Genomic DNA, 12,446 nt, shown 5'->3' with positions numbered 1-12,446 from the left:
ACCACCCTTTTTACACTTTCTATCTTTATGAAAAATATCATACCATTCCATCTCAATTCTTGTTGGGATGTCATTCACAGCCAATGACATCTAAAAAGTTATTCCAACAATTTTTGGCTGAACTCAATCACTGCAACAATTTTGTTCCCTTGTATCCCATACTTCTAGCATTTGTATACAAACATAACAGTTTATTTTTTGATCCATAACGAGTTTCACAGTTACCACTTATTAGATGTGACTTCTCCATATTTCCTACGAGCTATTCCTCTCTCATATTACCCATCCCAGAACCTTTTCTAATGCTGTTCCCCCTACATCCCATTCCTTTTGTATCTACTCATGTATTTGCTTCCTCTTTTTGGCAACAACATTTCTCACATTGTTCCCATGTCCACTCTGATACCCCCCATTTCCCTGTCTGTGTGCACTTATCTCATTTTCTATGTGCATGCTACCCACTTACCATTCATAAGTTCACTTCAATCTCTCCATTCTTTCTTATTCATATCCATTCTCTGCACTCGTTACCCTCCCTTCCAACAGCAGCCTATCCAGATGACTCACACCAAAACAATTCAAATGCAATCCATCACTCTTATACAGTTCCATTCATCCTTCAATCTCATCCCACACATTCAAAAACTGCACTTTTCTCTTCACACATTTCTGCTAACATATCATTCATAATCCATGCTCTTTGCCTCAATCACTATCATACTTAGGCAACACACTGACAACCTTTTCCATCACACCTATTATCTTTTATCTTTCTCAACAACCTCCTGATTTCCAATCTTACATCATCCTTTTTTCCAGTCAAGTCATTTGTCCTTACTACCAGTACCAACTTCTTTGCTCACTTAGTCCTCATATCCAATGCCTCGATCACTCTATTTATTTTACTTCCAGGAAAACAAACCTTGTGCATCTTCTCATTTACCACACCTCTAATAATCGAATTGCCATACAATGCCACTCAAAGTTCTTTCATTACCTTTTTCACACCGACATCATTTGTTTTTGTCTTCTTTACTCTTCTATACATGTCTACTATTCTCTTTATTTCACTCCATCTCTTGCCTCATCTTCACCAACTTGGCTTTTAAATCTTGCTCTCATTTTTTTTTTTTTTTTTTTTTGCTATTTTACTGTAATTTGCACGTTTTTTTAACATCAGCACTGTTCATCATCTTACTGTTAATTGCACTGTTTTTCACCATCATTCTTGCATACTTCCTTATTGTCAGTTGTACTATTTTCTTCAACATCAGTCTCATATAATTTTTTTATATTTGTACAATCTTCCTCAACATTTGTTTCACTTATGATACTATGTTCCCTATGCTGATTCAAACAAATTTCATGGTTCATCAGCATATCACACTTTCTGCATACCTACGTTTGCTCCTTTATCTTCTTTAATTTCTCCACATAAAAATCTGCAACATCTCCCCATGTATACATGTTACGCTCACAACACCATACTATTCTTGAAAAATCCACACCATTCACTTTGTCTTTTGTGCTGACCTATGATGTGATTTCCTTCTCCTCGCCATTTTGTTCCAGAACACTAAACAAGACACAAAGCAATTAAATCAATACTGGCTATTGTTTTAATTGCTTTGTAATTGAAATTAAACAGTATCATCATGCAATAAATATAAAATTAAGTTAACCTGCTGCAGCCCATATGACTGCTGTTTTACATTTGCCATCTAGTGGCTATCTTTGTTTTTTTTTTAATAATGTATGCATTTTATTCAAAATTTCTTAACGTAAATACATTATTGTCATATCTGTTTGGTCATGTTACAGTTATTCTTCAGATTAAGTCAGTATTTGATTATCTACAGATGTTCATTTACCAATATCCTCAGATAATTGAGAGTCTTTTTGTACCAAGAAGTTATATGATCTTCAAACCATTACTATTAAAAAAAAAATTCACTGTCCCTCTCACAGTTTTGCTCTTACCATCTAAAAATTTTTAAATCTAAATCATAAAAACTACTTACCATTTTCCAGTTCAGATGTAATGTGCATCCTCCAATTTCTTCTGACAACATTAAAACTGCCACTTTCCAGCATCATTAAAATATGACTGTCAGTCGGTTCTTTATCAACACGATCACTAACATCCTAAATGCATTAACATAGAGTGCAGTGACTCACATGCTTCATATTATGCTTTGTATGGATTTTATTCAAAATTTCTTAATGTAAATACATTAATGTCATATGTACTGAAATCATGTTTAAGAGAAGCAAATTTAAATGAGAGAAAAAAATAATGGAGTTTTGTGTCCTAGATCGGATTTGAACCAAGGTTTTTCCAACCAAAGGACATCGCTGAAACTGACTGGGCTACAGAGGCTCAATACCTATATATCTGCCCTGCATTTTTTGATTTCATCTCAGTGGGAGGAGACCTCTGCATAACTTTTAAATAATGCAGAGAACTGTATTCAAGATACCAAGTAATTTTATATAAACTTGGTTTTTAATCCTATTTCCCAAGTGAGCAAACTTGACTTACTTGTCTGTTTGCTCACTTGGGAAAAGGATTAAAAACCAAGTTTATATAAAATTACTTGGTATCTTGAATACACATATATATACCCAAGTTAAAAAACTTTCTACATATAAATGCAGAGAACTGTTAAAGTCTTCTGAACCAATGGCCAATTGCCACACTGATGTAGTATGCTCCATTAGTAAGTATCCACTGGATACTTAATGAATGAAAAAGGAGGAGGCTGGAAGTTTGACAGCTGACCAAATTGTATGCTGCAATGTCAGAAGTATTATTGAAAAAGAAGCTGAACTAGTGAGAACCTACTAAATAACAAATATAGGGTGTTATGTTCAGGCAACAGTGATTGAGTAAAAAAAGGAGTAATGATAGCATTTCACACTAAACATGAGGTTAAACTTTGTAATCGGCATTCAATTTCAAGTAGTTATAGTTATGTGTGAAACAAACCAGGGAATTGAACAATGAAATTTAATTGTGCTCATGGTCCCAAAAAATTCTCCTAAGGAAGAAGTGGAGGAATTTTTAAGTCAATAGAGAAGGTAGTGATAAAGAAAACAAGAAAAGTTGGACCTTGTTAGAGATTTAAATATTAGAATAAGAAAATGTTTTGGGAAAATTTGGAGAAAACAACAAAGGTAATAATTATAGTAAGTGCCTGAGGGATTTCTGTTCGGGATGTAGGGTCATCATCCCTAACACCAATGTGCACAAACACAGAGAGAAGATACAAGAAAAAAGAGACGTCCATATTACTGTTGACTGCAATATCTTCATACTGGTGTTCAGGATACGAGAACATACAGTGATTGGTAACTAGAAGCAATCATCAGTTAGCTTTAAGTAGAATAAAAATGAACATCATACTGAAAAGATGAATATGTAGGAAAGTTTTAAAAAGAATTAAAGTTGAACAATTTTTAACAAGTGACTGTAGACCCCACTATAAAAATATCTATTTGCATTTTATAAGATAATAAACATGGTGGATAAAGATTGGTTGGTTGGTTGTTTTATGGCACAAGGACGACTGTGGTCATACTTTCCAGTAAATAATCATAGCACTATACAAGTTAAAAAAATAATAAAATATGAAATTAACAGAATACGCTGTTTGGAAAGAAGTCAATGGACACCAGAGTGTAAGGAACAAACTATGGTGCCCACCTTAATAAGATGTAGGATCTCCTTTCACTGCAATCACTGCAGCAATCTTACTGGGCATATACAAGCATATGATAGCGATCGATGGACATTTCGGACCATTCTTCCTGTAGGCATATAATGAGGTCCTGGACTATTGTGGGGCGGACATCCTTGACCTCACTTGATGCTCCAGTTCATCCTACAGATATACAATAGGGATGAGATCAGGGTTCTGTGGAGGCTAGTCAAGTGTGGTGACGTTCATGTCCACAAAAAACAGTTACAGCAGCAGTCTCGTGCATTGTTCTTGCTGAAAGAGACAATGGTCAGTTCCGTAGAAATGCTACAAAGTAGGAAGCACTGCATTGTCTAGAATGTTCAGATACCAAATTTTAAATTTGAAATTCACCGGTTATCACCCAAACGCATCCATCTGCTCAGCAGGGTGGGGGGGGGGGGGTAATACAGCTTTCCAATGTTGTGTCGGAAAAAAATGATGAGTCATCCTTTTTTCCCGCCCAACATTAAGTTACCTCATAAGGAGAATATAAGGACATGCTTATGCCTCCAGACAGAGAATGTGCCATTTAACAATCCAAGAACATGTAAATATCCAAATGTGTGAGCTCTAGACAATGTTAAAATAGCCCATGAGTTAAGTAGAAATTAGTTGTAAGTGAATTAAAATATAAAATCATGTATAAATTGCCAAGTAAATGTGTATAAGCTAGAGCAAACTTTAAGCCATGTAAAAGCAGTTCGTAGCCACGGCGTCCAATCGGCAGCTGCTGTATGCGTGACGACACCACTGCGTGAGGGAGCTGCATTGGAGTATAAAGGTTTTGGCGGGAATTCGAATTGCTCTCTTGTCTCCGGGTTTCGCGAGCACCTAGTTCCTGTTGGAGAGCTGTGTAGAGCCTGCCACCACGTGTAGCAAGAATCCCCCCTTGCTATGCATGCTACGTGGGTCAAGGCTGCAACTACAATGTATTCAGATCCATAAGAAGAAAGAGCCACTGATGAAATCAACGTCAGTGTTCAAATCTGTGTATGAGTGCTTTTCAGTTCGTATGGAAACAAAGGAATAGCAAGACTGCTATCGGTGAAGGTGCAGTAAGCCGACCAAAGTATCCAGTTCAAGGCAAGAACGGTAAGCGGAAGATTTTCTTATGTTAAATGTTGAATTAAAGTAACCGAAGAGTAAGGAAACAGAAGTTAAGGAAGCATGCTATTTCTGTGTAGTGTTATAAGAACAGGCTGCGATTTGGACACTTTTGTCTACAGTTGAGAAGGAAGCATATTAGGCTCCAGCCGAACAGGAGGCCGAGGTCCGAACTGTTTGTGTGATTTAGAGTCAGAAATGTCATATGGTCAGAACGTAACTAAATGTTAACTGAAATTTTGGAGGGGGAGGGGGATTAAGTAAGAATAAGAAATACTATCCTAGAGAAGTTCATGTCAGAAGTATTGAGTTGTCTTGTGTATACATGCAATATTACATGTGTGATAATATTAGGTAATTTAGTTATAAGAGTCTGGGAATAGATGTACGTTTAGAAGTGAGGAATTTATGTCAAGTAAGGGACTATAGTATAGAAGTTCTGAATGTGATTAATTAAGTAAAGGGAATCTAGACTCTTTTAAGATCAAGGATTTGATTAATATGTATACTTGTCTTTGTGCAATAATAAATGTGTTTCTTTAAATATAATCAAATGAGTTTGTCATCCTTTCTGCGGATTTGGGCTACCGTTTGGAAAATTTCGTACCGTGCATTTAAGGAGAAACCATTAGCGACAGAAGAATTGGGACCACGACTGCTTACTTCTTGATCCCTACATTTCCTTTAAGTATTCTTGGATGATATATCAGAATTTAGTTGCCGGCTGGCGCAGTCTTTAATTAATACAAATTCGTCGGCAAACGAATATCTGATATTAAGTGATACAAAAATTTATGTTAACTGTGAGCGAAAGAGTAAAGACAGATAGAGATATAACAATAAGCCAGTCACACAGACATCTAAGATATAACACCGAGTTTCAACATCCCACTACACATTCTTTGCACCACTGAAGATGACACTGCACGTTGGTTTGGATAATGTGGGGTTTGCATATTGCAGTCCTACCATGAAAACCCATGTTATGAGTCTTGGTTGTGGATGTTTTTGTGCAGATTCATACTTCACTTGATGACTTGAACTCTGCATTCAATGTGTCGGCCAATGAATGGTGTGTGCATATTATCCATCGTAGCACCCTATGGTCACATTCAGAGAGTGTAGTGGATGATCCACTGTGAGTAGCACTTCCAGTTGAGTCTCTGTGCTTTCATCTTAGTATGGAATTACTGACTGTTGACCCAGGATGGTGCAATTTGTCAACAATTTGCTGAACAAATAGGCCAGCAACATGGCATCGTATCACAATGCTTCTTTGAAAGTGTCAGTTCCCTTCTCACAGCCATTAAACCTGAACCAAGTTGCACTGACTTGGGAGGATCATATTTCTCAACTTATCCCTTGACTTCTTTCTAAGCAGTGTAGATCAAAATGTATATAAATACCTTTCTAAAAAGAAAGGTGTACAAAAACAAGTATATAAAACGGATAAAAATTAGTTGTAAAATTATCAATAAGAAATTTTAAAAATAGTGTAAACAGTTCATAAAACATAAATAAAAAAACAATATACATAAAATATACAATAAATATACATAAAAGATATTGTTTTTAAAAATTTAAAAACAAAAGAAACATTGTGGAATCTGATAAAATCTGTCTGAGCATATAGGGCTCAGACAGATTATGAATATGGCTAAAATTACAACTGTGACAAATGAGGACAGTCAACTAAAATATGACAAATAGTGAGTCCAACATTGCAGAACTCTCACACAGGTCTGTTATCACCCCTCAGAAGAAAGGAGTGGGTAAGATGACTCTGGCCTATGTGGAGCTGAGCAAGTGCAACTTCCTCTGTTCAAATCCTGCACAGACTAGAATGTGTTAACTTAATTTCAGGCTCAATTTAGTAGAGCTCATTATTAGTGTCTCTATTTCACGACTGTCATTGGGATAGAAGTTTGTACCTGATACTATGCAAGTAGTTAGTATACGAGACAGGCAGATGGTGGATGTTTGAGAAAAGCTGCAGTAATCTGCAGTCTTGTTTCCCTTTATCCCAACATGGCTTGTGACTTGGAATCCAACAGAAGGATTATTATTATTATTCAGGCCTCCATGGAGTCAAAAGCCTCATCGCAGGAGGTCCTTCCTAGGAAACACAGTCCATCAAGACTCATTCTGGGAGGACCCTCCTAAGAAACACAAAGTCTATCTGGAAAGATATCTGAAAGCTGTCTGGAAAGATGGTATAAGATCCAAATTTTGAACTGTCCATGTAGGCAGGCACAAAATCAGTATTCAATTATATGAGCTTCAAAGATCTACTAGTAGACATAGGAAGGGTGTAAAATTTTAGTAACTTGTTGAAAGAGAAACTACATGAAGGTATTGCATGACTGCCACAGTGGAACTGTGTTTAGTGGTGTCGCCGGTATGTTGTCAACTGCAATATCTAGGGAAGAGCTTTTACTTCAAACCAAAGGATTTTATTACAGTCATTCAAGTTTGTAAAGAGTCTTCCATCATGGACGAAAAATAGTTGCCCATGTAGGGTGGTCTTGTCTGGCAGGGTTTTTATTTTCGTTGTACATAACAGAGACAGCTGTTGATGTCAAAGTGATTCATTTGATTTGCCTTGACATAAAAACTAGGAATAGGTGATGTTCGAAATGATCTAGATGCAATTCCTTGATGATGATACGGTCTAGTAATCACAGAGCATTCTCCATTCTCCTGTCCCAAGCATAGGCTTGGAACACAATCAAGTTTTGAATTTATCAATGCCTTGTACAAACGAAGCTGTGAAACTGATATGTCAGCACTCCAAAACGTGGAAGAAAGAGTAGAACAGCAGACAGTTGGTGAGAAATAAGTAGCAAAACAATTCAAAGCTGCTTTGCTCATTGTGGTTTTAAGAATTCAGACTAGGAAATGTCAGATACGACAGATAATCAAAATGAAATCATTTTGAACTGCAACATGTCAAAAACTATAAAGAGTTTTTATGCAATGACAATAGCCTTCAATGTTACAATGAAAATGAAGATTGTGAGGATGTAATTGTTGAACAAACTGCAACAAAACACCTAAAGACCTTGGAAGACAAGGAAAGTAAAAGGATGACACACCAGAACATGAACAATCAACTAATCAGGAATCCAGGAAATTTATTGCTGAATTACAATGCTACTTTATGCAAGAAGGCAACGAAGGCTGTCCTTTGTCTGAATTAGATACCTGTGCTGATTTTGCTCAGTTGCAGTCTAGATTTTTAAACATTTTTTAACTTTTTTGTGATATTTTAGCTTTTTCCATATAATTTCCCATAATTGGGAAAAGTGCTCGTCCCGATGTGTCCCAATTAACCAGAATCCACTGTATATATCACTTCCTTTGTAGGCCTTAAGGCCTACAAGGGAGTGTTTTGATGGAGAATATTTCACAAGGCAGATGAAATAAAAGACAACTGGGAGCAGCAGGTTCAGTAAATCAGCAGTTCAATTGTAAAATGATGTTGGCCAGCTGTTATACATGCTCCTACAGGTTTGGCAGAAATGTGTGGGAGAGGCATAACAGATGGTAATTCTGCTGAACAGTACCTAGAAATACGTACAGAAAAGACACAATGTGGAAATGATCTTTGAGAGAGACAGTGGCTGGCAAGAGTCTACGTGAGAGGGATTATCAATAAATTGAACTGATCTCTTCTAAACAGAATTTTTAGAGAGGTCTTAGGTGCAATGCCACAATTGGTGAGCCTAAGATCTCTCTAACTCCAAGGTTGGGTGAATGTAATTTTTTTTATAGAGTAAATAACTGGACAAATGAAAAGTAACATTTTGAGTGAAAGAGGATGCCCAATTTTTGGAAGCTAAGAATGCTACAGAAGTGCTGTGATTATGAAAGTTAAGACTAGGAGAAAGTCAGTCTGAGAAGGGAAATACGGTCTTGACTATTAAGCTGAGCATTATCAAAAGTAAGTAAAACTAAGGTTATCGTTTTGTGAGAAAATAGACACTAAATTGTGTTTTGGAAGCAATGCAGATGACAGTTATGATTGCTCCTTTGCAGGATGGTATGAAGATCAGTATTTATTGCATTTATTATAGATGTTCTTGAAGTTTGATATGTTTGAGCACTGCAAGATTTATCTTTTGTGGAGGATAATTATCAAAACTCTAAGCAGAGTTTGAAGTTGGTGAGAGTGTATATGAGGAGGATGGGTGAAATAACAGAGCTGCAAGAGACATCAGTATCAAGATGGAAAACCTGAAAAGAGAACACATTCCCCCATAACACAGAGAATGACCTGAAACTAAACAGGAAATCCAATTCAGGCAAGACTTCAATATGATGTCTTTCCTGACATCATATTTCCTGACTGTTATGTGTTCAGAGGTGAGTGATGTGGACTAGATCTTGATTGGTGAAATCCATATTGGCAGTCACTGATTAGTTGATGGTTCTCAAGTGTCAAGAACAGTGACTGTTGATGACCTTCTTCATTAATTTGGACACTGAGGTCAGATCGTCAGATCAACAGTTCGATGGTAGATGCTTATTACCTTTTTTAAGAATGAGCTATATATTGGCTTATTTCCATGCTATGGAGTGGATGCCAGCTGAGTATAAGAGTGTATAGATGATAAAGAACAGACATTAGTTCAGGAAAAAAAAAGATTAGTGGAATACCATTAGGACCAGAAGCATTTTTGGTATCCATGTTCAAGATTCTTCTGATGTCTTTCTGCAATGGGAAGCATGTGATACACTATTCCAGGTAAAGAGTGAGGTGATTTGTGTTGATCTAGTCAGGAGTTCGATGAGAATTATGCTGAAAAGTCAGCCTTATTTTTAGATGATGTTGCAACTCTATCATGTGGATGAGGAAGAGGTGGAAGAACAGATGGACAAAAGTTGAGCCCAACAGCTTTTGCATGGGAATGCAAAGCTCAAGTCCGCTGGCAAAGGTCACAAGTTTTCTACATTTAGTGCTATCAAAGTCACTCTTAGCCCTTTAATAGCAGTTTTATAAGTTGAAGGCTTCACTGTAGACTATGAATGAAGCTAGATTTTTTTGTCTCAAGCCACTTAAGATAGGCTGCTTTCTTTTCCTTGGCCTGTCCTGTCACACCTTTTGGAAAATCATGGCTTGGATGTAGGTGGGAAGGGTGTTTTACCAGAAATGAAACTTGGATGAGATTGTGATCTAGATAACTAAGAGGAGAAGTCAATAGTATAACTGGAAGGATTTAAGTTACTGCATAGAGCAAATACTTCTGCTTCTCTTCCAACTTGGCAAATGGAAATAGAAAGTGGAAACCAGTTAGAATTGTGAACATTAAAGTCACCAAGGGCTTTGTTGTTAGAGAACTTGGATTGTATGAGATTAAGCTTCAAGAAGTTAAAGGGATCAAACTAACAGGATGAATAGTAGAGACAGCAGATTAGACATAAAACAGTGAAATCTTAAGCCATAGAAGGTCAAAAAAGGGAAGATTAAGCACCCCCCTGGTAAATGGAATGCACAAATACTACCCTTTATGGCAGATCATTCAGGGTGCAATTTGGACAGTTAAGATGGCATTGGTTGTTGAGGCAGAGATTTGGAGTTCAGTCATAAACAGAACATCAGGTTTTAATGTCTGTAGGGGTGATGATACACATCATTTAGGTTGGTGTTTATACCACAAATGTTGATGAAGTGGATATAGTAGATTTTTTTTTGCAAGATTTTTGAAGTTTGTTTTTCATTTAACCAGAGTGACACTATATTTATTTAGGTTTACTCTCATGCTAGTATGAGGGGTTTCTGAAAAGTAACATAACACTTTTTTTTCTCGAGGATGTTTAATAATAGGAAGTTAAATTATACATCAAATAAATAAGTGAACAGGCACTACTTCTCCACCAAGTTTCCAAATTTACTGATGCACTTGAATACCAATGATATACCAGTTTATCGATATCAGCACTGAAGAAGTCTGTGCCCATGCCTAGTAACCAACATCACACCGGCTGATGACTCCCTCATCAGTAGTGAAATGCCTTTTAGAAAGGTGTTTCTTGGGAGGACCAAACAAATGGAAGTCTGACTGTGCTAAGCCCGGGCTGTATGGGGATAAGTGGCAATTTCTCCACAATTACACCAGAACCACACATGAGTGGTGTGTGCAGTGCGTGTGTGTGGAGTAGCATTGTCATGCACCAAAATCATGCTGCTTGTCAGTAGTCCTAGTCATTTGCATCAAATGTTGGCTTTCTTTCAGTTTGTCCAACATTGCACAGTAAAGATTTGCATTGATTGTTCTTCCTTTTGGCAAGAAGTCCACCAACAGAACCATGACTTCTCAGAACAGTGTGAACAGTTTGAATTTTTTGTGCACAGGAAATTGTAGATGTTTCCAGGTCATGCAATCTTGTTTACTCTCTGGGTTAAAGTGATGAACCCACCTTTCATCTCCTGTGATCAGGCAAGCAAGAAAATCCTCGCCTTTGTCACTATATTGCAACAGATTCTCCAGACACATTCTCATGCGTGTTACCTTGTCCTCCTCTGACAATTGCCATTTTCAAGAACCAAAAACACACCTGCTTCTTTAACATCAACTTTTTGGCATACACAGCGACCAGTTCATGGTGAATCCCCTTTTGCTTGAAAAAAATGAATAAATTCATGAACAACCTGTTTTGGACCACACCTGCATGGTAGCCACCATCTTATCTGCAAGGCAACAGTAGTGCCACACTGCAATGACCATCTTTTTGAACGTTATTAATGGGTCTATCTGTCCACCATGTTTCATCTCATTCCCTTTCAGCATTATTGAGAAAAAAAAGTGTTAATTTATGTTTCGGAAACCCTCGTATTTCAAAGGCAAAAGAGAAGGGAACATGCAATGGAAGAAGGTACTCTTAGACATATTGCCTATAGAGTGAACATCTAGTCTTCATAAGATAACATAGCCCCAGCAGTGTCCCTTTCACTTAAACATTTTTACATGATTTTGTTTATGGAAGATTTTATTGTTAGTTGAGTTAATTAAAATTAGAATGAAATGTGTGCAGCTATTGTTATATTGATAAGATATTGTTTGTCAAAACAATATTCTGTTATAAGAAGAATACAACAGCAGTGTTTGCAATTTTAAGATTAACAGATGACCAGTGAGGCTGATAAGTCTAACTTTTCCTCATGGTTAAAGTCATTGATGGAAACAGTTCTTCATTTAACAGCAATAAGAGGACTCAGCAAGATATACATACTTTCCTGCACTGTTAGAATTAAAATATCTGTAGGTATTTTTTCTGTTGAATACACAAAACAGACATCAAGTGGAAAAAGAAGTGTCATCTTGATTGAATTGACAAATGTATCCCACCTGCCATTATCGAAATGGTCTTTGTGATATCATTCATGCAGTTGCAAGTTATGGAGAATAGAGCATATGTTATGCTATGTTATAAAGCAAGCAGCTGATGGACACAAGAGAAAGATTAAGTAGGGAGACAGATATGTTAAAAAAAAAAAAAGATATATGAGAAAGGAAAGGGAGAGTTGTAATCAATTCCCTTAAGAAATAAAGACAATAAAGATATGGAATGAGTGGTTGTTTTCTGTGGATTCAATTT

At 36.7% G+C, this 12,446-nt stretch overlaps 1 protein-coding gene across 3 annotated transcripts in view; it reads right to left on the bottom strand.

The window, feature by feature from the left end:
- Nucleotides 1–12,446, bottom strand: part of LOC150105228 (serine/threonine-protein kinase/endoribonuclease IRE1-like) — a 543,187-nt gene that overhangs the window by 80,345 nt on the left and 450,396 nt on the right. For all 3 annotated transcript variants that reach the window (XM_090396205.1, XM_090396206.1, XM_090396207.1), the window contains one exon: nucleotides 2,022–2,145. In XM_090396205.1, coding sequence (XP_090252331.1) covers nucleotides 2,022–2,145 — 124 coding nt within the window. The remainder of the gene's footprint in view (nucleotides 1–2,021; nucleotides 2,146–12,446) is intronic.

The sequence above is a fragment of the Typopeltis vanoorti genome, chromosome 7 (genome assembly GCF_054136105.1).
Source record: "Typopeltis vanoorti isolate ZY-2024b chromosome 7, IOZ_Tvanoo_1.0, whole genome shotgun sequence".
Lineage (NCBI taxonomy): Eukaryota > Metazoa > Arthropoda > Arachnida > Uropygi > Thelyphonidae > Typopeltis > Typopeltis vanoorti.
The sequence above is the reverse complement of the archived record's forward strand: the minus strand, read 5'-3'. Positions and strand labels throughout refer to the sequence as shown.